General features: G+C 38.5%; 1 protein-coding gene across 1 annotated transcript in view; it reads right to left on the reverse strand.

Annotated features, from left to right (window-relative positions):
- Window positions 1–1,002: 1,002 nt before the first annotated feature.
- The window catches only part of RAB3C (RAB3C, member RAS oncogene family), a 129,165-nt gene continuing 102,328 nt past the window's right edge, over window positions 1,003–27,839 (reverse strand). The window contains exons 4-5 of the mRNA XM_054652344.2: window positions 20,563–20,687; window positions 1,003–9,088 (exon numbers count right to left, since the gene is read on the reverse strand). Of these exons, the coding sequence (XP_054508319.2) occupies window positions 8,901–9,088; window positions 20,563–20,687 (313 nt within the window). The 3' untranslated portion in view covers window positions 1,003–8,900. The remainder of the gene's footprint in view (window positions 9,089–20,562; window positions 20,688–27,839) is intronic.

Here is a 27,839-nt window from a genome sequence, read left to right on the forward strand (position 1 = left end):
AGAGCAAGTACATTAGGGCCAATCTCAGAGAGCAATGGAGTGAGGGAGGCAGATGGAAAAGACACTACATTTGCCAAAATCTGGAAGGAATGATGGAGTTTCATTCTCAGATGTGATTTGATGACAAGAGTCCATGCTGCAAAGAGTTGCTCTACGTGTGAGGGAAGTGAGCTGCACAAATAGACCCTTCAGCAAAAACCTGTCTAGAGATGTAGAATCACAAACAGGAAGCAAGGAAGCACTCAGTGTTGTGAGAAAATTAAGCAATTATCATAAGATACTTTGTAGATGAGATGTAAATATACTAGGAAAAATAGGGGGACTTGGCTGGAACACAATGGAACAGTGAGAGGGGATGTGTGCTAAAGGAGTTTGTAGGTAGACACCTGCTCACAGGAACTGGGGGGGACAGGGGATGGTGCAACCTGATCAACAGATTGAACGAAGATTAGGATTTATGTGGAGGGAAAATAAATTCAGGAGTCACAGCAGAGTTCAAGCTAGCACAAGTGTGTGTGTAAATGTTGGAAAATGCAAAAACTGGACAGTGATGCATCATGGTATGTGTGAAATAACTGCCCACCACAACTGAGATGGTGCATTTGAACTAAGATTGCAGGATCAAGTAATAACTGTGTCCAAAAAGCACATATACTGTTAAGCAGTTTAGACAGTGAAAAATCAAAAGAAAAAACTTTGCCATATTTTAAAGGGTCAGCTTAGAGGCAGGGTGCTTTTGTTAGGGAAATGCCTAACAAATCTTTCTCCTTCAGACTATTAGGGCAAAGTCCCCAGTGAATTCTGTGGAATTCATAAAGAGCTACAGTCACCAATGCTACTGAGAGGATATTAGTGAAATTAATTATTGCAGATGTGGTGGTACCTTTGTCAATCATTTAGTCAAAAATGAAGTTATTCTTTTCTAGTTTTAGTAAGTTAAAGGAAATAAATGAAGGGAGAGGGGTGGGGTGTAAGACCATATCATCACAACTGAGATATTAATGAATATAGTCTCTTGAATATTTATTGTAATTGCAAAAGGAAAAAAAAAAACTTTCAGCAAAAAAAATTAAACAAAAAAAATCCACTTGGTATACAGAAGTCACATACAAAAAGAATATCCAATGGAATACACATGGTTGCTACGTCAGCACAGAATTAAAACTCTCCATGTGGATAAAACTTGTACTGAACATTCAGACAAGAGCTCCCATGGACTTATGGAGAAGATTCACAAAATTTATCACCCAGCAGCATTTTAGCTAACATATTTTTAAAACCACAGTAGCTATATTGCAGTAAGAGTCAGGGGAGAAGGCACAGATTGAGTCTCACCCTCTCACAAAGGTATCCTAAAAACATCAATTTTTCTTCAAGAACAGTTCAGCAAACAAGTTGGTTTGAGAGAACCAGAACAGCTACATGTTATCAAGGAAAGCATTTATTTTCGTGCATGTAATCACATGCCTGTGAGTGATTATAAAAAAGCTAGGTGAAATTATCTGCCAGCCCTTGAACTGTCAGGTCACTTAACAATAAAAGGTTTAGGGAGTCCTGCAGCAGGCTGTACATTTCCATTTTAGTTGTACCTCATATTCTGACTCTTACTTTGTTGCTCAGCAACAATGATGCCAAGAATTTCCTTTTTATACTAAGCAATCCCAAATTTCTATCTACATACATTTTCATTTCACTCTGGTGTATATAATTTTGCAGAAATTTTAATGGCATTAGGTAAAAAAAACATTTTTAAGGACTTTTCAGGTCATTGCAAGTACTGTCATGTGCTACTTAATGCAATTTGGCTACTTTGCTTTCTCAGAGAATGTATTTGATGACATCAGAAAGGAAACCCTTGATATCGGTTTCCAGTAGGCCTTAGAATTTCATTCTTTTCCAGATCATGAAAATTAAAAAAACAAAACAAAACAAAGCAACAAAAACCCATAACTTATTAAACCTCATATATTCTCACAAAAATGTATTAGATAAAATTAAAAATCTACTTGTGTACCTTTTAGCATGGTACTAATGAATATATGTTTTTTTTAGGAAAATTGTCTGGCAAAACCAATTCCCCAATTCTTCTCCATGGCCCAGACTCAGTGGCCTGTCTCTGTTTAGTAAATTCCCAATGCAGATGACACATGCCTTTGAAGCTGGAGATTTAGCAAAAATTAACAGAACGAGCTTTTCTGCAGGCTCTATAGGCACAGCTGGGAACCCATGGCAGATCAGTGATTCAGGGTTTAAGGTCCCAAATCTACCCAAGGGTGCTGCTGAGTACTGATGGCCTTGCTCATGTTCTTAGAAAACCACTAGAATTATGTAAGTAAGAAGGAATAAATAAATTATTGGATATCTCCTTTTAATTTCATGGTCAGATTCTGACCTGCATTTTGTTTCCATTTGTACCTCGGCTTTATTCCTAATACTGGAAATGCTGAACTTTGAAGGCCGTGTAAAAATGGAGTGAAGAATGTGGGTCAGTATCTTTAAGGAGGTATCTTCCATCTTTAGTTTCTAGAGAAGTTAAGAAACTTAATTATCAAAACTGACCAACTAAGGTCACCTTCCACTCTGCTGTGCTACTGACTGTGACCTTGAAGCTGTTTGCAAACATGTTAAACTGGGGCACCAACCAAAGTCTGACAAGTCATCTGCAAGAATATTGGGTACCCCTACTTATTGTTTCAGGTAAGTATTATGAGTTAACTGTATCAGATTAAAGAAAACATGTCCACATGATATTATGCAATACAGGCAGACAGCGCATGTAATTGACTCTTTAAGAATAAATAATTAGCTCACCATAAATGCTGAGCTCTAAGAGGTTCTTTTAATGCTTCTAGAGAACATGCTTTAAAAAATATAGGCAGACAGTTTATAAATGGTTTAAAGCATTTTCTGACAGAAGGCCTGTCCCACTAGTGTTGGTGTAACATGACATTTCTCAAAAAAGGACACTCAGAACTCTAAAAGTAAAATTGACATGCACTTGCAGTAAACATACAAATATCTTTAACCATAGTCTCATATATGAAAAATAGCTTAAGTTACTTAAGAATATTCTTACACTACACTGGTAAAGTGTTTACTATATAATATTTCTACAAGACATGTACATTTACTAGAAATCTTAAGCCACACAGGCATCATCAACAGCTTATCACACATACATGAAGCTTCGCCCTTTCACACAAGTTTATATACACTGAGTAAATAATTAAATATTGCACTTATTGGCCCATGATTCCTCAGTTTTGAGGTATTCAAAAATAGAAAAAATATCTATTTTTATAACATTTTTTCATGCAACATGTAAGACATTTGAAATACACGAATGCTAGTATATAAGTTACACATTGTGACAGTCCAACCGAGTCACAACACACCTGACATTACTGACAAAATACCAAACTGGACTTACAGCACAAACATTTCATATATCACTAGTTGCAGGTACATGTCAGAATTACTTGAGGAGATTTATCACCAGAAGTGGTAAAGAATGTCTATCTAACCTTCACTTTTGTGTGTTATAGGTGAATGTGAAATTATGGGCAATCAGGGACTTTTGCTTTCCCCCAGATCACATACCAAGTACCTTAGTGTACAAATGACAAGCCATCTACCTCTGCTGGAACCATGGTTAATGAACTTCTGGTCTTCAAATGTAACACATTTGATTTTCAGCAGTAATGACAATTTAAGGATAAATTTGGGAAAAGTGGCACTGAATATAAACAAGTAACAGTGGGAAATGAATGAGTATCAAAGATGTACTACTGTATATATGTGCATATAATATGTATGTAGTCACAAATTCTGCTTCACTGAACAACCATGGATAAGCAAAAGGAAACAAAATGTTTTAATTTGCAAAGGTGAACTACATTTACCTCTAAATAAAACTGGTAGAGTTCATTCAAATAATTGAAACATGTTGCCTTTTTAAATGAGACTGGAAAACTGATCAGCCTTGGAGAATCTGGAGTCAGAATGTATGGATAAATGGTGCAAATTATCAGAACTTATTCCCCTGTTGGTATAAGTGAAGATATGTTGCTAAACCCCCTGAGGATGTTATACATTGTGAGTCTATATGAAACAGGCCAAGGAGGAATCAGGTTGTCATCAGAACTGAAATTTAGTTGATGCCTGTAAAAATGTAAATAATAAAACTTACTTCTCTAAAAAAATATAGAAAACAGTAGCTTGGGAGGGGTGGAGTTTGTAAGGGGGTTTCTCTTGGAATGCAATTGCAACATCATTTGTCTGCTCCAAAGAAACAAATGCATAACCACCAAATGTAGAATTTTTGCTACTCCCCCCCCCCAAAAAAAATGGCAAATTTAATGCATTCTCAAAGTTAGGATCAAACTCCAGCAAATTTTGTGTATCCTAAAATAACACTTCATTTCTAAAATAAAGAAGATGCAGGTGGTACAGCTGATCTGAGCAGACTGGGGAGAAAAATTAATCTTTCAAACTGGTTCTCTGGAAAAGGCCACATAGATGTAGTTGCTCAGGTAATTTCTCTAGGTGTTGCATTAAGTATAAGCACAAAGGAACAAACAATTCCATCTTAGAGTCACTTACACAGCTGTTCAGAGAGAAAGAGTATTTTCTGGCAGAAAATTAGGCTAATTCACATTTATTTAAAACACCAAATGAACAAGTCTAAATAAACTAACCACCACCACCAAAAATAACAGACACAGTATTAAGTCAGTTGCACTTGTAACTTGTGAACATGAACTCCTAAAAGAATCAAAAAACATGCATCTGAATGTTCAACCCAGCAGGGCTGGCTAGCTGTTTGGCAGGTTGCTGCCCAAGGCACCACAGGAACCAGACAATCCCCATGTTCCTGGGTGCTCCCAAGGGATTTTCTGACCAGTAGCTTGAAGGTGCAGAAAGCAGCACATTGTCAGAGCATGATAAGGCTGGTGCATGGCCCATGCACAGGATTAGCCTGCTGCTATAAGCTTTAGTCTAGATCATAACTCAGAAAAAGGATTGTGTAGTATTAGTTCAGCTTCAGCTGGCACTATGTAACTCAGGATTCTCTGCCCAAAGTCATCTCATCTCTCAGATTTAAAATACTCTGTGTATTAACTGCTACATCTCACCAAGTGGATAAATCTCTGCTGAAGGGGGTATCTATGGCTGGACCAATGATTTGCTGTGACATTCAGTCTTATTTCTATGTTGAAAGTACAACAAATTAATGCAAGGTGTGCAAGAACTTTTTCACTTTTTCACTTGTGATGAGGCTGAAAGTAGTTTTGTTTCTGCTATCCCAGTTTCCATCTGAGCCCTCCCCTTTTCCATCACAAAATATAGTGTTTTGTAGCCTGGTACTTGATATATGTGAAGAACAAGGCATTGATAGTTTAAAATTAGGCCCTTGATCAAGTTGCAGCAGGTTCTTAAAAAACATTCAGCCCACCTGGATTTAAGAAAAATTGCAGTTCTCTCCTGTAAGTCAAGAGGAACTGAACCAGATTGACATAGGCTGCTGTTGGATATTCTATCCCATAGGAGGCCAAGGAATAATTTTACATAGAATGAAAAATCTAACACTGCTAGTCCCCTCAGAATTCTTGGAATATTTGAGGAAGGCATGGTAAGTTACTTCTCAAAAGCTTTTCTGTCTTTACTGTTTCTCTACAAAAGGTAAGTTCTAGTTGAGAGAAGTACTGAGATCATGATGCTCATGATCTAAATGTGACCAACTTTATAGCAGAAAACTCAATATTGCTGTGAAGCATGTGACTGCAAAAGCCAACCTGTGATGGAAAATCAAAGCCTACTTTTTCCCACAGCAGGTAGCCCAGTTTGGAAAGAAAAAGCCTGCTTGAACTTCCACACATTTTCAATTTCAGAGAAAGCCATGATAGAATAAATTTGGTTTGATGGGACCGCAACAGGTCATCCTTTCCAAACTTCTACCCAAACAGTGTCAACTGAGAGGGCTGAGTGGTTTTCCCAGGGTTTTAGTCTCATCTTGAAAAACTCCAAGTATTTTATTTGAACATTTTAAAAATTAATCTGACTGAACGCCATGACAATGTCTCAGTGTTAGAACAAAGCTTTGAAGAGGTTTTAGGTACAGACTCATTCTCTGCTGCTGTATTTCAGATAAGATTTTTCCTTTTAACATATTTTAGCACTCTACGGAACAACACTACTCTGATAGCTGCTTCCCCCAGCCACCCCATCTCATGCAGAAGGCCAAATATGTGTGGAGGCCTAGCAGGTTAGTTGCCTCAGAAACTTGAAGCAGGGGTTCTCCTTAGATTTTGCTGTTCCTCTTCTGCCCAGACTCCTGATGCAAAATGAAAAGCAATTAATTAATCCCATTTACGTACAGAACTTTTAATCTATCACTCAATTACTTTGAAAAGATATATGCTAATAATGTATTTCTACCAAGTCTAAACGGTCATAGCCAGGCAGGGAGGGTCTAAATTCATTGCAATGGATACAAGCAAAGTGTGACTGCAGCAAGGGACACCTTGAAGTCTTTTTTCCTGATTGCACTGTGCACAGGAGATGACAATTTCACATCAAACATCTCAGAGCAAAGCTAGAAGAATACTTGCACTTCTTGCCAAGCTGCATGATTCAGGATATGCCCAAAATCCTTGGTAACTTGATTATATCTCTCTCTTCCTTGCCTGAGATGGTTCAGACGAATAATACAACCCAAGACTCACCTAAAGAACTTGAGAGCTGAAGCTGAATTCTGTCTCAAGGCTTTCCTGCCCCTTCTTCTCGGGCAGGAATCACTGACATAACAAGAAACACATGGAAAACTGCCCAGCAGCCATCTCAAATGAAGCTTGCTCAACTTTGTACTGCTTCTGTTTTTTCCAATCAGCTGGCACCTAGGGTGTGGAAACTCTCTCAGCACACTTAGCAACATGCTGTCTTAAATGGGGGAGCGAAAAAAAAGCGCCCTAGAGAGAGAAAGGATCATTGTTTGGATAGCACATACCTCTTCCACCTGGCTGGTCCTCCACTCTAAAAAGGAGGGTGCTTTCTCTTCATGGAGGTAAATCAGTCTCCATGTCTACTAGGGGGAAAACTGCTTAAATAAACTAGCTAACAGGACAGACATGGTTCAAAATCCCAGACTGAAGACAGCATTGATTAATTTAAGTTAGGCAGCCCAGGTAGAACCCTCCTGGTATATCCTTTTTACCTATGTCTATATGCCTTGTTTGGAAGTAACTTTTATTGTGTCAAAGTGTATTTAGATTATTTAATAATTTTTTTAAGTGGCCATTTTCTCTTAGTGTCTGTGTATCTTAGTGTGTTATGTATCAGGAGTTACGTAAGTTACCTTTAAAAAACATAAACTGTAAAGAAGGATTTCTTTGCAGTTGTGAGTTGTGAGTCATTCAGTGTACTATGTGTTACTTCCTTTTATTTTATTTTTCAGATTTTTCCCATTGCTGACAGTTTAAAAAATGTCAGCCCTATATTAAATTCTGTCTAATTGGAAAAATAAAATAATCAGGGCTTCTTCAGTTATGCTGCTTAGTTAAAAAAGGTCACTATGATGCAAGTAAAGTAGTTTTACAAAGTACTTCAGGACACATATGTAAGAAACTTCCACCAATTACTAGAGGAGTAAAAACTGTAAAATATAACTATTTTAACACTTTCCCATAAAAGAATTTGTGTACTTTATTCTGCTATCTTCAAAGTTTTTTGCTGATCTTTTCAATGCATTCAGCCTAAGATTAGAAATGTTGACAATTTTTTATTACTCCTAAAGTTTTAAAAATGTTAATTCTCTTGCCAAAATAAATGGAGAAAAAAATCAGGTCAAACTTCAGTTCACTGACACCATCAGCATTTCTGCAATAGGTCTGAGTAAAATACAGACATTTATAGCTGCTGTGGTGGTAGCTGTCTCAGTGACTGAATGGGAGATGAAATTTCTGAAAACTGAAGCATGCAGGTTTGACAGAAATGTGACAAGGCAGCTTTTGGCTATGAACAACCAAACACAATGGATTTGGCTCAGTTGGACATAATATAGGACTGTGTGGTTAATGTCTCATGCAGGCAAACATGGAAAGAGCTAAATCGCCTTCTACTACAGGGGTAGGTAAGACTGGGATCTCCATAATGATGGAATGAGAAATTAATTCTAGTTTCAGAAAATTATTAGCTAGACATGCAGCTCCTATGTAAAAGCAAATACACTAGCTGTCCAAACAGGATGAAGTACCTAATATCTCTGAGACTCTGGACTGAATATCCACATAGAGTTGGAAATTGTTGATGAACAGTTGGGAATTTTGATGGCTTTAGGCCCAGGACCTATCTTTCTTCTGATTTCTGCAGTTTTCAGTCAGCCAGGATGTGTGACACAGTGAGTGCGGATTTTACAAGGCAATGCGCTCAGGAAGTGTCCCTTGTACAAGTAATCTGGCAGAATGAGGGATTTGCTCACTACAGGAATACTTCTAAATTCATTTTCAGTCAGGAAAATACACAAGTGGCATCAGGAAGCTAAGTCAAAACTCCCTGACCACTACCCTAAAAATTCAACTATATATTTGAAACTAATGAAGTGAGAGACAATTATAGGCAAACATGGTCTGAGGACATGGCACCAGCTGAAGTGTGACACAAAACAGTAAAAAGAAAAGAGAAATTAATATACACCCTGCATGCAAAAGCCAGGTTCTAAAATATGGATCATCCTTTCAGGCTAAAAACTGCTCCATCCCCATATGCATATTCGAACAGCTGATGTAAAACAAGACTGTTCTCCAAATAAATTAATAAGACAGTATAAATAAAGGCATATAGACCATTCATAAATACTCTGTTGGCAATAGAACACACTGGAGCTGCCTTTGCTGATAGCTGCATTAGCAGCTGCAGTTGGGCTGCTGTGGAGGAGGGGTGTCCTTTAGCTGTGTGTTCTGGTTGCTGGCAGCAATGGTGGGACTCATCTCCAGACTTTCTGACATTTTGTCACAGATGATATCCACAAGTCGCTCAAACGTCTGCTTGACATTAATGTTTTCCTTGGCACTTGTTTCAAAAAATTCAAATCCTAAGAAAATAAAGAACATATGTTTATGTTCTAGGCATGTTTCGGTATCTCCAATTAACATACAAACTTTGCTTGACCAAGAGACACTCAGAAAGGAAACTCATGAGAGCACACATATGGAAGAAGAGCAGTTAAAATTGTAACACAATCAGAGTAAGTACACTAGTGCTACTGGCTTTGTACAAGGCTGGATGAAGTCAGGACCAAATATATTCCCTTAGAAAAACTCTACTTTAACACAGTTTAATCTAAAGCTTAATACCTGTTTCAGAGAATTATTTTAGGAAAGCCCTGTATGTACAGCCATTGGGAACAAGTAATCTGCTGCTCATCTCTAACTATTATGTTCCTCTGAGCATTATGCAGTATGCCATTTCCATTGTGTTATTTAAGGTGGTGCTGAAATACAAAATAATGCTTGCAAAAGTACAGGTAAAAAACCAAGCAAGACAAGAAAAGATTTTTGCAATTTGATAGTTACTAAAGTTAGATGTGAATCCATGGTACCAAAGGGATTCCCAACTCCACAAACAGAACTAATTAAAAAAAAAACAAAACCAAACAACGGAAATGCACGTAAGGAAGAAAACATCTTAATTCATTTGTACAGATGGACTTTTATCTATTCATTCCCAATGAATAGCCCAAAGGCAAAAACATAGCTATCCTTGGCCCTTAAGGGACACTGGAAGTTTTTATAGAGCGGAGACAGCTGCTCTAAGCCCTCTAGAGACAGTTTCCCTAAGCTCTCCTCTCTGCCTCCATTTGTACCACATCTCACCTCCCACATGGGTCTCATCTAGGCCAGGTTTGCAGCTTGGCAGTCAGCCTGCAACCTAGAAAGCTTCTGCCAGAGCTGGGTCTTCCCACATGCTTGTTTCCTTTATAAAGCATTTGTGTTCCTTAATTTATTGTTTTCTAGGACTTTTCCCACATTTTTCCCAAGTTAGGACATTTTTCACCCATTCTCTGATAATTCACAACTTTCTTCCATTCCTATCTTTCCACTACCTATGGGTTCAATATTCAAACAGTTTACAAAACATCTGATTCACTGTTAGCTTTACAGAAACCTTTGCACAGTCTGGCTTACCCCTTGCATAACTATTTTGATTCCTTCTGATTAAATCTGAATACAAATGTTCAATTAATACTGTCTTTCAGTATGTTAAAAATCCCTGTCAGAAAATTTCAATTACTTGAAATTCCTGGCAGAAGGACAGAAAACAAATCTTTGTGGGTCTGGTGGTTTGGTTTGATTTTTTGAATGTTTTGTTTTTTTCCATTTTGAAAGGCCACATGACATTTAAATGCAAGTACTTTGGTGACATTAGTATTATGAATTCAGTATGCCATCTAAACAAAATGTAATCTACACATTCAGTCCTATAACGCTGTCTACGCAACTTTTGCAATTTGAGTTCTACCCTAGAATTACTGCAGATAATTATATTTACCTTGACATGATAACCCAGCAAGAAGTAATAAGTAATGTACAAACTCAACTCTGCTCTGTTTTGTTTTTTTTTTGTATTTTTAATTTATGTAAGGTGCTGTACTGAAGTGTCACGAAGCACTAAAATGTTTTAATGTATAGGAGCTAAGCACTGGCAAAAGTTAGTGTTCATAGGGAGATTAGATAACAAGAGCTACAAATATTGTACAGGAATTTATTTGGTCATACGACTTCTGTTAGTATCAGGAAGAAGTGTAAGGGTAAGCTCACCAGTATGAGAATACATTGCCATAAAAACTTTTCCATTCCATATTTCTCTGCAAAGCAGGAAAACTGTGAATAATAGAAGACCTTCAACAAAAATTAGATACAAGGATATAGTTTTAATCTATAAGATGCTGCTTTAGTTAAGCTTTGCTTGCACATTTCCTTTGTTCTAAACTAGAAGGAAAGTGAGGAAAGACAGGGTAGCATCACTTGTTGGTGGCTTTGGCCCTCCTGCAGAGCTCCATGCAGGCGAAAGCTGTTCAGATCATTTGGGAGCAGCTTGGAGAAAGGAAGATCTTCCACAATTTCAGTATGCTGTGTTGAAATTCAGATGCAGCCCCAGCCCAGCAATGCAGTCAGGAATCTTCCACAGCTCCTAGTGTCTTCTCTACAGGAAGGAGGAAAGCAGCCATTCCACAGAGGAACAAGCAGAATCACAGGGCAGAAGGGTTGAGTTACAATGGGGGAATGATGCACCAAAGCTCGGGACTAGGAAGAGCACCGAATCTAAAGAACATTTAGGAGTGGAACAGTTTTTACAGTTATGAAGATAGAATGAGCTCATCAGATGATAATGAAATAGCAGATATGATATCTAGGTCTAGATCTAGAGAGAGAAAAGCAGAAAATGAAAGGAAAAGAGCCACAGAGAGGAGGCCTATGTCAAGAACTACTGTAACAAGGATAAGATCAAGAAAACAGGCCTGCTATCTTGGTGAGGATGTTTTGCATGAGAACATCATGAAAAACTTACAAGGCACCCATTCTCCAGATTAAATGGAGAGTTACGGAATGTCAAGCACAAAATAATTGATTCAAATAAAATACTTTGAAGATTTCTATGGAATTTCAGATATGATTTCAATATAAGAAGGAAATTGCAGTCATAGCACTGATGTAGTTGGATATCAGGCTATGAGGGTATTCCATCAATTTAGACATTAATTGCCTGGACCTGCTAGGCTAGGCTTTGCTCCATAGATGAAGCAATAGACAGACTTGAGAGAAAGTGGCTGAGCAGCCAATTGCCTCCACAATAAAACTAATGCTATATTCTTTACTGGAACTATAGATGTGGGAATTTTGAACAGTGTGGGAAATTAGCCCAAAGAGCTCCTTCTGTGTATAGACCTATGATAGGTGCTTTTTATATGCTTGAATGTGCAAATAAACATCCATCTTCCCAAGAAGAGAATGGGGCATGCATATGAGCTCCTTCCAGGCAGTTCTCTGTAAAACAGATGCAGCTGCAGATAGGTAAGACACTGTTCTCACAGGTGCAGACATGGTAACACAGAAGAGTCTTTTGAAGCCAATTAAGAAGTTAAGAAAATCTTTGTGCAGTTTCGGGTAATCACTGTCAAAGCATCGTGGTATGTACTGAGCAAGTAGGACCAGCAGGATTACAAAAATTCAGCAGAACAGGAGTTCAGAATCTTTCTGAAGCAGCCAAAGACACCATTACAAAGCCCCTTGCAAGAGAGGCTCCTGTAGGCACTCAGAACAGCAACTGATTGTCCTGGGCAAGGGATTCAATTTCTCATGGGAGTATTACCTTGTGCAAGATCCCCCAACAAATTAGGTTGGTTCTTTTGGCTGGTTTGTTTGCTTAACCAAAACCTTGCCTGTGGAACAGTTTCAATGAGCTATACAGAATTTTTCCTAGCAGGGTGTTTTTGGAATCAGGTTTAGAATTCTGTTTGTTTTCATTTTCTTGTGGAATATTTTGCAGATCTTTTTTCCCCACGGCACCTCCTTCTCTACTGACTCATCTTGCAATTATTTTACTAATGGCTCTTAAACACCCTAAGCTTCATAAATCCCTGCATATGACAGCCTAAGTTCTATGACTTCTAGTACTTTTTTCAAGTTTTTTTCCACTGCTCATTATTAATTGAGATAAAATATTTTCCATGGGGGTATAAGTGTGAAGTGAGACAGCTATCTGGTGCTGCCCAGGGAAGCAGAGCTCAAAGAACACCGTGTTCCCACCACGTGTGATGATCTGTACTGCTGATGGGGATGAGGCCAGGCAGAGGAGATTATTGCAAAGACATGACAAGCCCAAGGGGTAAGTGGGTAGGTCAGGGAGAACAGAGCTGAAACTCAGAAAATTCAACACACCAAAGTGTTGCCTGAACATATGTACAAAATGTATGGAACATGATATTTTAAATGCTTATTTTGTGTTTAATTCTGTTTTCCTTTGCTGATTCCCTCTTTCCCTACTACTGACTCAAAGAAGGCTGGCAAGCTCTTGGCAGCTCCTACAGAGCACTACAGCAGCAGAGCTAGACAGGCCATTGGCACGGTTCTGTTGTTCACCTGGTGATCTACAATGCACACAGAGCATTTAGATGGTTTTCCTGAATCATAAACCCAGCCAGAATTACTGACTTTGTACCCTCCCTGCCTCACATGTGTGCTAGCTCTATAGAGGCTCCTTCATAACTGCTCATTAACACTTTTTTATGTCTGCTTTCAAAACACAGGAAAGAAAAAAGCCCAGAAAGCACAGTCATATGCAAAGAGAAGAACATTCTGCACTCCCTCATCTTCCTGAGAAAACATGACATTAAGAGCACAGGCTAGACAGCAAACTTTAAGAATATTTCCACAGACAACACAGACAAGATCTGTGCTGATGTTTCACAAGTTGATCAGGAGGCATTTTGGTTTCAGAGTGTTTTTCTACAATTAAGACAATTTAATTTATCACCCCATATGTTACATTTTACAGATGTCCACAAGGGTATGTTCCCTCACTAACTATCCTTCTAAATTTTCATGAAGACAAGCTTGAACTGTGGTCCTTAGTGCTGCTTTTGTCAGTGTCTTGTTCAATCCAGAATTGTGAGGAGTAGTAGGAGATTTCAGCATCAGAGCAAGAAATGGCTGCAGGAAGCTGCTCCCTTTGTAAGAGTAGGGTGTAAAAGGCGACCTCCAGGAAGTCATGGGAATTAATAATTTAATAATATCATTGTATATAAAAGAGAGGTATTAATCAGGCCTTATCTTCTTAAAATTGCAATCTGTGGGTAGTTCTGAGCAGGCATTGGCAGGCACTTACCTTCTTGCCTGCTAGGAATAGTATCTAATAAGTTTTGCATTCACATTATATGCTGTCAGTCAAGGCAACTGCAGGACCTTTCTTCTCTGCTCAGATGTCCACTTCCTCAGAACTGTCAATATTTTTTAGTCAAAGAGAGAAAGGACACACATGGCATGACTGAAAGGTCATTTCTCCTAGGGAACTGGGCTGAAAGTAGCTGGAGACCACTGCTGTTCTTCAAAGTATCTCCTACATCAGCAACTCTCTGGTTATGGCAAGTTCTGGTTTGCTGTGCTTTGCTCTCTAGATCAATAGGATGGGATCTCTGCTATCCTAACAAGCCCAAGTGCTGGGCTACGATCAGAAAATTATTAAAAAAAATCAAGCCTCAGAACTGGACTCTGCTAACATTATCTCAGTGAAGAGCAGTGCTCTATCATCATTCAAGATAGAGAATTAACAGGAAGACAAACATTGTTATCAGAATGCTAAGGAATTTATCCAGTCTTTAGGATGGCTGAATTTATTACAAAAACAAAGCTAAAGGGGGACTGTCAGCTGTGGCAGAATGGGGAGACTCAAGGGGCTGCTACTGGTCATGTTCTAGCTAACATCTCGTTTTCCAGTCTTTCAGAACAGAAGGTTTCATATAAATACCAGTTGTATTGATTTTGATTTTCGTTTCCAGATACCTTTTAAATGAGTGCATTTGGGCACTAAACTAGATTTCTGGCAAATATTTTTTTGTGTGTGTGTTTACAGGAGATATGGGCTGAGCAAACCTTTGTTCCTCATTGTTATTAAATAACTTTGCTGTAATGCAGCTCCCAGTAGCTGAAAGCAATGGCAGGTTGGCTTTCCTCTCAGTAAAAGAACATCCTGGGGACAGGAGCCTGTAATTGCTCTGCCAATACTCTGTCTGTGTTGTAGCTAAACAGAAGACTGGTATTTGTCAGTGCTGTCAGTCTGTCTCTTTTCCCTGGAACTAACATTTGCCCATTAAAAAAAAGCTAAAAAACAGAGCAGGATGGAAGTTTGAACCAGCATATTGCGGCACAACCCAATTATTTTCATTTTTAATGCAAATTTAGATGCAGCCATATGTCTGTGCTCTCTAAGCTGTGGGTCACCCTGCCTTGTGCACCACAGCCTCCAGTCAGCCACAGAGGCAAAACAGAACTCACTGTTCTAGCAAACTGTGTGTGCTGAGGTGTCAGCTCCCACTTGTTTCCTCATTTACATGCCAAAATTACAGCACTAAAAATGCCTCTTCAGTTCAGTGCCTAAACTCACAGCTGCCTCGTACACACAGCATGCCCACAGATGCCTAATGCACGTGCTACTCCCCAGAGCTCCTACCCCTGGCCAGTGAAGGTGCACCCCAGTCCTGATGCTGGGGAGCTGCTGCCTTGTGCCCCAGCCCTGGAAGGATTCAGGGCTGTTCCACTCCTGTTCCTGTTCCATCCCAGCAGCAGGTCTGCTCTTGCAGGCTGGGTCTGACCACCACAATTGCATCCTCTCTAGGACCTGACACCAACACTGACAAATGCCCCACTTTCAGGCCTACTGGCATGCTAAATGGTTTAATTTGAAGATATGTATTCACAGCTCAATCCTGTCTCTGTTGTCTCCCTGGCAAAACCATTACCTACACAAATATATGAGCCAAGAACAAAATGAAAACTAAATAGTCATGGAAGGATGATTCTGTTTGAAGTAAGAATTTTGTTCTTGTTTTTGGTGGAAATTCTTGTCAAAGCACCGGGAATCAAGAGAAAGAGAGAGAGAAAAAACAATGAAGTTGAAAAAAAAGAGAAAAATAAAGAAAAAATAAAGAAGAAGAAGAAGAAGAAGGGGAAGAAGAGGAAGAAGAGAAAGAAAAAGAAAAGAAAGAAGAGAAAGAAAAAGAAAAGAGAGAAGAGAAGAGAAGAGAAGAGAAGAGAAGAGAAGAGAAGAGAAGAGAAGAGAAGAGAAGAGAAGAGAAGAGAAGAGAAGAGAAGAGAAGAGAAGAGAAGAGAAGGAAAAAAAAAAGAAAAGAGAAAAGAAAAGAAAAGAAAAGAAAAGAAAAGAAAAGAAAAGAAAAGAAAAGAAAAGAAAAGAAAAGAAAAGAAAAGAAAAGAAAAGAAAAGAAAAGAAAAGAAAAGAAAAGAAAAGAAAAGAAAAGAAAAGAAAAAGGAAGGAAGGAAGGAAGGAAGGAAGGAAGGAAGGAAGGAAGGAAGGAAGGAAGGAAGGAAGGAAGGAAGGAAGGAAGGAAGGAAGGAAGGAAGGAAGGAAGGAAGGAAGGAAGGAAGGAAGGAAGGAAGGAAGGAAGGAAGGAAGGAAGGAAGGAAGGAAGGTGAAAGTAAAGACTTAAAGGAGGCAGTCACCCAAATGATAAGAGAAAATATGGAGATAAGGTATGTAAAAATTACAATCTCTCTGAGTGACAAGCTGTGGAGGTGCACTGAAGTCACAGGCACTGCTGACCATGACACACATAATATTCAGAGGCCTTTGCAGGTTCCCTGAACACGGTGTGAGGCCTGGTTTCTACTGCCCCTTGCAGAAGAGAATGTGAGCACCTTTCTGGGTGAGCACATTTCATTTTGTTTTCTGACATTGGATGTTGGCCTCTAGGAGAAATAGGATGCCAGGATAAATTTAGAAAACAGGCAAGTGCAACCTAGGGCATGCTTAGATATGATGCATGCCCCCAGCCATGGTTGATCCTGGATGGCAAAGCATAAGAAGAACTTGAGAAACCAAAGAACACATAAAAGTTGATGTATCTAATTAACAGGCACAGTAGAATGTCCCAAATAAATGGAAAAACTTTATGTCAAACTGCGTATGCAGCTATCCATTTCCTGTGCAGTTATTCAGACTCTATTCAAAGGCCTGTGCACACCTCTCCCTGCTAGTCCTTAGCTGGAATGTAGGTTACAATATCACTATATCATACAGACTGTGGATAGAAGAAACAAGAAGACATCAAGCCACCTGTGACTCCTTTTATTTCTCTTCTGACAATTGACACCAAACTTGTATGAATGTATGAGTTTTGCTGAAAGGCATGAGAGCAATATCTCAGAAAACTGTGTGAGCAATTCAGCTGGCAAGAGTGCATGCATTTTGCTCACAAGAAGTTCTAACCCTTGTTTTACTAAAATGCTTTAAAGCATGTAAGTGCTGACTATATCCATAGCTAATCCATGTACTGCTCAGAGCAAATATTCCTGAAGAGAGAAAATATCATAAGAATTACATTCCATACTCTTTTTTGTTAGTGATTAGTGAATAAACTTTAAATGCATTTACTGTCATTACCTAATCAATAATAACCTTGTAATAATTATTTCTCTCTATTGCCTGGTTTGTCACATTTCTACGCATTCTTGGAATAATATTTATATGAGGAAAGGTTATGTGACTTGATCTCATCTATTTTCATTTCATTCTAACCTTAACCTGTTAATGATGCTATTGTGTTAAAAAACCATGAACTGATTGCTGAAAAAAACATTTTATAAAAGTACTGAATAGGATGATAAGGAATGACTAATGGATGTCTTTGTGTCTTTATGCCTGGAACAATTAAATATTCTGGGAATTACCTTTTGGATAAAAAGGGAATATGACAGAGCTCTCTGAAACCCACAGAGTTACAGAGCAGGTAATAGCAAACAATTGTATACTCTTTGTAAGAATATAATAGTGAAGAAAAATGAAATTAAACTATCAGGGGGCCAATTCAAAGGAGCAGTAGATAACAGATAAACTGTGCATATTTAAAGGATGTTGTGGGTGGTATGACTATATGGCTTCAAAGACATCATTGTACAAATCCACACAAAAAAATTACAAAAGGCCTATTGAATATAAATGTATTGCATTTGGTTCATGACAACCACAAATATAATTTTCTATGGTCAGAGAAAGTATCACTGCATGTTTGCCAGTTCACATCTTTTACAAAATACCTACAATACTGCTTGTAGCTATGATCCATAGTGGTGTTGCCAGTGTCATGTTATTAAAAATAAATTTTAAAAAAATCTTCAAAGCAAACATGACAGATTCTGACTTCATAAAAATTCTGTAATTTTTCTTCAAGGTCAGGTCTGGGTTCCTAACTATTCCTTCATTCTTTTGTGAACTTTGAGTAGTGCCATGAAAAAGTTATGCAGATGTACCACAGGGTAGTTCAGCAGACCTCCTCCAACAGTAATGAGACTTATTGTTGGTTCATTTAAACTTCTTGTTTGGGTTACACTTGAGAAAAAAGCCAGCACAGTGATTCAAAGAAATGAATGATTACACCTTGTTATTAAACTTTAGGGCCACACTTTTCAGAGAGGTCAGGAGCCAAAAGGAGTCTCCATTTTCCAATAACACTGTTCTCAACAAAACACCGTGTTCCCCAGAGGGTTAAACTCCCAGTCCTCTTTTTGACCTTCTGAATAGTCACCCCAGAAGGTGGATGTGTTCATTTTCTCAGGGACTTCAAATAAACAAGGGCTGAAAATAAAACCACACTTGAGAACAGACGGTGTCACAGTCTAGTTTTTGTACAGCACTTGTGAATGTTATTGGCTTGTGTCTGTGATCAACACTGTGTTCAAAGGGCCCACAGTTTTAAAATGTCTGCCTGGATAGAAAAATCTATATTGTTATTTTTAAAACTTGTCTGTAAGAGATGTTATCAATTTACTGCCAGAGAAACAAAAGATAGTCCCATGTGTATAACACAATGGGTGCCCTCCAAACCAGCCAGCAAGGCCAGCAATTACTGCAGTTAAGGAAAAGTATTCTGCTGTTCCTGACATCACCTCATCTACTCTCAGGGCAGATTTAAGAAATTATTGTAGCTGTACAAGAAACATGTAAACATTTGTGTGTGCAGTCTGACTACAGTAAATGACTGGATCAGAGACACAAGTTATCTAATATAATCATCTACCCTTGAGATAGCCACAGGATATATATCTGAGAAAAGAAACCCCCTGAGTAGATAAATATGGAAATAGAGGATAATCTTCTTCTATAAAGATTGAATTTTAAATCCCAGGAGTTAGAATTTGCTTTAAAGACTGAAACATGAGTTTTGTTATCTATCTCATTACCCTTTTTCCTTTTTTTCAAGCATAGGTTATTACATCTGAGGATTCCTGACTGTAAAACATGCAAAGTTCCTTCTTGTCTTGATAAATTTATGACCTTGGGGATGCTTTGTCAATTCATTGCATTTTTTTTTGAAGGAATATGGTTCAAAGCATAGAAATTCAGATTTTTTTGTGACTTTAAAAAAATTCAAATTCTATAGTGAAAATTTATGGTTGTTGCTAAATGTTTCAGCACCTTGTAAAAATTCATGGTAAAAGTATACAGTTATGTTTTTGGGATCTCTTTGTGCAATGAATACATATTCCTATCTCCTAGTGCAATGAGAATGAGTAAACATTAGAAATGGGAAGAACATATAAAGAAAAATATATATAAAAATATGACAGGTATTTCTGCAAAGATAAATATCCTCTGTTAATGGTTTGGTTGCAATCAGTTTGAGAATGCAATTCTTTACGAATATTGGTAAGTTTTCTGGATATAACCTTCTGTTAAATATTTCCTGCCATCTTTCAAAGACTAACTTACAGTAATTGTTAACATATTCATTCAAGAAGTTCTTTTACACATATGCAGCACTTATTAAGATAGATTCAATAGGAATTCTGATAAAATTATTTACCAGGAAAAGTAATTGTACAAGTGGGAAACAGTATTTTTTTAAAAATAAGATCATTGACCTATGAATATACATGACTTAAGAATCACCAGCATGAGATTGGATCCCTGACTAAAACATCCTTTCTTCTACCTACCTATATAGGAATAGTGACAAGGAGATCTTGGTTACACATATTTTGACCAGACTGAGCTTTTACTACACAGAGTTTTAAAAACAATAACAAATCCATGCCCATAATTTATGATTCCTTGTACATAAATTGACCTCTAACAACTCCAGAGTTTGATTTACACACCTGCTGAGCTTACTCTCCAGAGATCAGGAAATTTGAAGGAAAAAAGAGCCTTGGTATTAGTATTACAATGATGCTCTGGAGATTTGCCATTAAAGTTTGGCCAGTGTCACTCCAAAAACATTTCATGGCATGAAAGGATAACACTGTTGTGTAGAAACAGAAACAACAAAGGTCCTCACAGCTTGGCAATTTTCTGTGTGTACAGAATTTGCTTACCAGAGGGAGACTTTATGAAAAAAGTTCATATCTACAGTTCTGTAAATGTACAGTAGATCAGCAGAAGAAGTGTTAGAAGTGGGAGTTGAGTTGGACAGCAGCATATTTCTATTCTGGATTATTGGTATTGCTAATCATAACCCAAATCTACTCAAGTTGCAAAAAGGTTTAGTAAGCTTTTTCTGCAATATCTTCTTTCTTCTCTTTTTTTTTTTTTTTTTTTTTTTTTTTTTTTTTTTTTTTGAGGGGAGAGGAAAAAAAAAACATTGCTTGGGGTTTTTTGATTTACTTGTTTTCTTGCTCCATGTCAAAAAGGCTGTAGAAATAAAAGAAGCAGTGTGTGACTATGCCTTTACAATGAATGTGTCATGAACATGTATTTGCAAGTTCTGTAAGCTATAAATTAAATTAATTTGTGCATTCTCACAAACAACCACAAAGCTTTTGTTGTGTCATTTCTTACCAAGTTGCTCTGCTAAATGTTTTCCCCTCTCAGTGAAGATTACTCGTTCATCCTCCATGTCACATTTGTTGCCAACCAAAATAACCTGGGCATTATCCCAAGAATACGTTTTGATTTGAGTTGACCTTAAAAGAGAAAGGGAGAGAGAGGAGTCAAAGCAAAGCAAATTCTCCTTAATTTCAAGCAGAGTTGCAAAAAGACAAAAGAGACAATACTGATTTTGACAACCAGGGCAACATGACTCTGTTTAATTATAGATTTCAAATAAGCTAAGGATTATCTGTCAGGTATTACTGTTACAGAGATAGTATCAACACAGGGTTTACTTTTGCTTGCTGAAAATAATATTTTCTCCTGCCATCAATATTCTTCCTTTACTTTTAGAAAGAAGAGATTATATTTTCTCCCATTCTCACATTTTAATACAAACCTTACAATCTAAAAACAGAGCTCTGAAAGAAAATCAGCAATGTATTAATTTCTTATCTTTTACTTTTGAGATCAGGATGTAAATTTAGCAGGAAAACATCAAAAATTTCTGAGCTAATCTGTCTTCCTTTTGTTGTTTCTCTCCAGCACATTCCTCTGCAGGTCTTTTATCCACCAGAAGGTCAGCAACACTTCCATTGTGCATTAAGCCATGGGCAGGGGCTGAGTTTGAACTCTGACTTACCTTCTGTTTAAATTGCACATGCCTTAGCCACAACTGCAGCTGAATGGAAGTATCTGAGGCCTTAAAACACCATAGGGACCATGAGTGCTGGTGGTAAAACAGCTTAGAGTGCTTTATTTGAGTGGAGCGATAATGGGTGACTTGGAACCACACTCGCGGTACCTGTCAGTTTCTGCCTGCCACCATTCTGCTGGTACCCAGGTCTGCTCTGTAGAAGGAAAGCTCCATGGCTGTCTCCTAGCTCAGCCAAGAGTGATGCTGCTGGTCACCACTTTCTGACTGGGAGCAGTGTGTGCCCTTGATGGTGACACAGGATGCAGGAAACTTCCTCCAAGCACTTACGCTTTGTCTTGAACTTGTGACTAAGTCTGGCTCTAGGCTCAAAGTTTTTGGTGGGATCAATGATCAATAGAGAGAGAAAAAGACAGAGAGCATACCTCTTTCTGCCAGCCTGTCCCACACCGTTTCCTCCCTCCCTCCCTCCTTGGACAATACAGGGTGCTTAGGAAAATGGCAATAGAATAGAAACTAACTTCTATAACTACACGGTTATGAGAGGACACCCTGGAAAGGGATCCTGTGCCATATGATGGATTTTTTTTCTCAAAATCTCTTTGACAAAAGGTGAAATAGCTTCAAAAATCTGTCACCTAAATGTTTTGGAAGCTAGTCTGCATTGTTACATTCACTAGTGACCCCTTCTCATAACACAGCCATCATCTCTACTTATTGAGACCCTGGTCTGCAAAGTCTTACATTCTAAAAAAAGATCATGATCTTTTCTAATCTAGTCTGACAACTGATTCTAGTGAAAGACACAAAATGGATCAAATCTCCCCATTTGGCTTTGCTTATTGCAAAACCAGAGGGATGGCCATGGGCAAAAGCTGCTAGAGCTATCACTGTTACCCTGGGTCCAATGCCATTGCCTACAGGTTCCCTGCATGAGCCAAAAAACCCCCTCTAGGCCACATCTGATGGGTTTGCAGTGACAGGCAGAGAAATTTAAAGGGAAGAATCACTGCTTTTAGGAATGTTTTACTTTATCACAATGACCAAAAAGAAGTTGAGGCAAGTGCCAGAATTTTTGTTCTACAGATTGTTCCCTTGGGCCTGACCTGATCTTTTCTTCAATAAATGGACACTGTGCTACTTTAAATGTTTTAATAGTAATTTGAGTAGGTGTAGGGTACTGTGACCAAAAAGAAGTCAAACTTACCCATACACTTATATTTTACTAAAGATACCATTTCTCAGAAAAAAAGGAAAACATGCATTCGCTTTGGCAGAAATGTCCTTTTGGAATCATGCTGAGTAGTTAAGCAAAGTAGAATTATTATTGTGATTTTTAACCCGAACTGCATTTGTCACCACAGCAATTTTGCAAATACTAGTACCTCAAATGTCAGAGTATGTTAGTCCATTAAGGACTCTAAAAGAGCTTAGTTCTGAACAATTATTAGTTGGGAGCCAATTTATTCCCTTTATGTCAGCAGGAAATCAAATACATTACGAAAGCAAAATATACAGTAAAGATTATAAGTTTTACTTATTAAGTAATTACTTACATAATCTGTAAAGTTGAAATAGAATAAACTGATGAAGTTGAAATAGAATAAACTGATGAACTGAAATACAGCCTGAAGAAATATCATCACACAACTGTAAAGAGCATTCATTCAGCCATGTTTTGCAGACTTTGTCTCCAGAGCTTTACATGAGTTTCTTTCATTAAGAATGTAAGGTCCCTTCATTTTACTGGTACCAGATTATTTATTCTACAACTACAAATCTGTGCATTCAAATTTTCTCATTACTAAAGCAACTTATAAATAGACATTTTTTAATATGTCTTGCTTTTGTCTAATCTTTTAGTTATATTTTTTTAAGTAACAAGAAGAGATCTTGTCCTTGCAAGCAAATCCAAAGGCTTATATTTTGCAAACGACTCAGTAGAGCAGAAATATAACTGACTGAAAATTAGTCAAATGTATTCACACCCAACACCACATCAGCAGAAGCTTGATTCAAAGGATATAATAGGCTTATCACTGTTATGTTTTCTTTTATACATACAGTTCCACTATTGGCCTCTGTAGTTTTAATTCCCACAACTTTCCACCAAAGCCAACACATAGGTCACTTGAAAAAAAAAGAGACTTTGCTGTTGCTTGCATACAAGGAACAAATGACCAAGGCTTCTGATTAATCCAAAACACAAACTTGTAAAGCACTTCAGCTTCAGGAAGATTGAAGACATGAAAAGGCAAAGATGGTGTTTGCAGTAAGCTGAAAAAGACATTTCTTGTTCACTCTCAGTGACCTGGTGTATGTCAATAGTAATTTACCCTGTAAATGTTTCTCTTTCTATTTTTATGGTAGGCAGGCAATCTGCATCATGCTTGAATTTTCAGAATGTATAGACTCCAGAGGGGCAGATTAATGGAGGAGTGCAATGATCCATTACTTTCCATGATCAACACCATGCTTGTTCTCATTGTACTGCAATTCTAACAGACCCTTGTCAAAAAAGAGCTGAATGCAAACAAAAGTAATGCTTTTGGCTTATCTTAAAGCAGAGAGATCTTCAAATAACTGCCCAGGCAGCAATGGCAAGGGGCCTGCGTGTGCTGTTGGTCAGCTTGCAAGGAATGCTGTGCAGTGTGACAGAGTGGGGCTCAGGAACATGCAGCCCCAGCTGGCTGAGGCAGCTGAGATGCTGGAAAACAAGGTAGATAGCACAGAGCAATATGGGGGAGCTGCTCTGATGCCACTGCTGTGGAAACCTGTTCACATTGGATTAGGTGATAAAAGCTCATCTATACATCCAAAAGAAGCACAGAGAGATTGTGGCAGGAGAGAGAACCCAAATAATTTCCTGTCCCTGGCTGCTCTCAGGCCTACTGCAGGAAACATCAGATTATCCAAAGCCTATGTACACTATCCTGGTGGAGCAGGAGTGTGCTAAAGCAGACTACCAAATTAAGACTCAGAAAAATACCAGGACACCACATCCAGGTCCCTTTCAGGGTTGTTCCAAGTAAATCCCAGCATGAAACCCATCACTGCAAGTCAATACTGGAGGCTTATGTCCAGGTGCCAGAAACTGAGGAGATTGGGATCCAGGGGCAGCTACTGGGCAGATTGAGGTTATGAGCCCAGTTGATGGAGGGAGCCACAATCTGTATGTCTGCACAGATACATATTCTCATGAATGGATCTTGATGCTGCACTGTTTTGGAGGGGAGAAGTGTGAGGGTGATGATGCTCTTGGTGTTTGTGGGAGCACTCTGGGGGGTCCTAGGTGTTTTTGTCTGCAATATGTTTGTATGTGGTCATGTGTATATGCATATAAATCTATTCCCACATGGCCTGCTGGGAATAGATCTTCAACCTCACTACTCAATATATTTCAGGTTGCACCCACTGACGATGTATCTTGAGTTTACTCTGAATATCTCTTCAGATGATCACTTTTTACTAACTCACCTATGTCCAGGGCAAATATTCATATAAATTGGGATGTTTTCACCCACAGACCACATGGAAGGCAAGCAAATATTTTCAGTAAAGGCATGTCCATGGAGTAAATATACCAGGAATACGAACTTTTAGATAGCCTCAATCTAATCACCACTCTTTGGACCAAGTCCTGCAAGGATGCTTGCCTACCGTAGAGAGGCTGATTTTACAGACTTTTAGATTAATTATGTAGTAATTCACATGCACAAACAGCAAGACAAACACCCTAACCAAAATGCTCCAGAGGGGACTATGTATAATGTTTATTCCAGCAAGTTCAGGAAACATGTTGTACTTCTGATGTTTTGATTTATGAAAGGAATACTCAATGAACTGGGGTGCATCATCTTGCCAGGAAAAAGAAATAAAAAAACACCAAACCTATGTGAAAAACTTCTAGCAAACCAAAACCATATTAAAAAAACCTCTATCAAACTTTTTTTGAAGTTACTGTTGAGTGCACTGACTAATCCTTAAAATAATTCTCCTGTCTTTATCTACAGCATGGTGACTACAAAGTCCATTAGCTGAATTATTAGAGGTCACTGTGTAGTGGTGGGATCTCAGGTGGAGCCCAGGTTATCTGTTCTTTCTCAGTTTATTTATTTGGTAAGAGGCAGTATCAGAGAAGCAACTAGGAGTTTGGAGGGGTTTCTAAAAGTGTTCAGTGTCCCCAGTTGAACTTCCTGCCTTTATTTTCTAAGGAGTGTGCCAAGTGTCCATGCCTCTCTGAGCAGGAAGGGTTGCTCTCCAGCTTTGTCAGGAGACATCATTTTCCTTCTGTAATTGAAGCAAGGAAGGATCTCTTTCCCTCTTCCCCCAGTCTCCATCCTGTGAAATGGGAAGACACACCACTGCCCTCTCAAACCCCTAATACAGACAGGGATGGTAAGGGGAAGCTCTATCATTGACATCTTTTCAGATGATGGAATTATGCCATGAGTCCTTTCCCACTCTCCTGGTCTGTGAAGACACTGACACTACTTCCCATTCAAGCCAGCTTTTCCACAGAGTGAGTCTGAGGTTTCCTTCATACAGCCAAGGGTCTTTACACTTCAGTGTACATCATATGCTTCATTCTTTTTCCTATGCCCTCTATGTCACCTAAACTCTTATTATTCCCAGCAATACTGATAGTTATGTGCCTAAAGGATGCCCCAGCATCTTGGAGTTTACATATCCCTCTCTTTTTCAAACTTATCTTTTGGATATGATGAAAATGACGCATAAGTAGGATTATTCTCTACGGCACATTAAAGAAAGGACTGCAATGCTCAGTCTTAATGGCCATTTGGAATCTGGCTCTGTACCAGCTGCTCTGCACTGGGTGCTTAGACCTTGCTGCAGGATGGGCAGGGAGAGAGGTGGCCTCAGGCTTTTCATCTGTTCTCCAGTAAACAATCTAGTATTATTGGGAGACAAGCCACTTCAAAATATATAAACCAACAACCAAAACCCCAACTCAGCTCTCTAAGTGGAATTTTCAAGAGAGTACTAAGATTAAAAATTTGAAGCAATCTTAGCAAAAAACTAGGCAAAGTGTCCTGGTATACTTGAATATTAGACTTTTTGTGGCCACAGTTATTGACATAGCAGGAATATACTAGAAATACTTAGTAATAATTTCAGTAATAATAAAAAGAATATGCTAACGTTTGCCAGATTTTAATTAAACTGACACAGAAATAGAACTATCTTTAAGAAACTCCTCCTCTACTGACAAGGAAAATCTGGATATTTGCAACTTTTGAAATTTTTCTACTTGTTTTATTTTCTGGTGTGCTTTACCTGCAGGCCATAAAACTTTCAGGATTGTGGCTAATACAAATAGTTTTATCTCTTCCATTTATGAACCCCTTAATAATTATTGAAGCCATTACTGAAAAACATGGGAAGCAATGGATAAATGCAATAATTATCAAAATAAAAAGTTGATGTAGATGAACACATGACTGGAATGAAGAAATTGCACCTCAATCATTCTCAAGGAGGGTTTAAAACCTAGTGGACATTCTAGCATCTTCACTTCTCTCCAGAATTCATGATATATTGAATTTGTGATATTTATTTTCAGTGGTGGCACTGGCACCCACTGACTGCAAACGCTTATTAACATATGATAGAGAATAGGCAAAAACATCCCAGCAGCACAGAAAATGTATGGAGAAGAGCAATGAAAGGGGGACAAAAATGAGAAAAATAAACTTGCACCACACTTAATATCCCAACAGAGCCAGAGGAAAAGGATCTGGGGAGAAGTGGATGTGCTAAGGATACGTTTAGTGTGGATAGCTTGGTAAGCAGGGCAGTTTGAGCTGCAGATTTTACTCTGGGTGGCAGGAGCTCAAGGAAAAGTAAACCTGAGCTACTCATTGCTCAACAAAAGGCCCAGGAACCTGTGGTGTCAGCCAGGTGACTGGACAATCAGACACAGCAGGAACTGATGACCCCAGACTTTTGAGATCTTAGACTCTGAGGGTATAAAAGCCCAGTGCATCTTTATTAGGCATCCCTCCTCAAAGGCACCAGCTCAAGCTGTTAATTTGTTGCTGCACCATGATTAAATCATTTTAAGGATACAGATGTCTGAGCCTCTGCTCTTGATGTCTGAGACTCTGTTATGGGAAAGGTAGGAGAGGCAATGAGGAAACCTGGTCTGTCTGGGCGAGTGTGGGATGTGTAGGGAGTCAAACAGGGCACCTGCAGGGTCGCTGGAGCCACCTGCTGTGAAGAGGCTTTGGTCCCAGCCCAGGTGGGGCAGGTGTGGCTCCTGGATGGTTGGACAGGAAAGTTTCCTTTACACAAATAATAGCAAAAATGGGATACATCAACCCCTCCATGCTTGCAACAGAGCAGGATATATGAATATTGCTCAAGACTGACTGTATCTGATGTGTCGGTTGTTGTTTATACAATACTGTGTTTGCTGTCTGGATTGAAGGGCAAATGAAGAAAAATGCCTTATGATTGTGAAAAAAAACCACCGACATTGAAGAAACCAGAACAATGCCGATTATTTACCACTTCTGACAGGCTTTATCTTCCTTGTGCAGAGCCAAAGAGAGCACACCATGCAAAGAAA

This window comes from Agelaius phoeniceus, chromosome Z (genome assembly GCF_051311805.1).
Source record: "Agelaius phoeniceus isolate bAgePho1 chromosome Z, bAgePho1.hap1, whole genome shotgun sequence".
Classification (NCBI taxonomy): Eukaryota; Metazoa; Chordata; class Aves; order Passeriformes; family Icteridae; genus Agelaius; species Agelaius phoeniceus.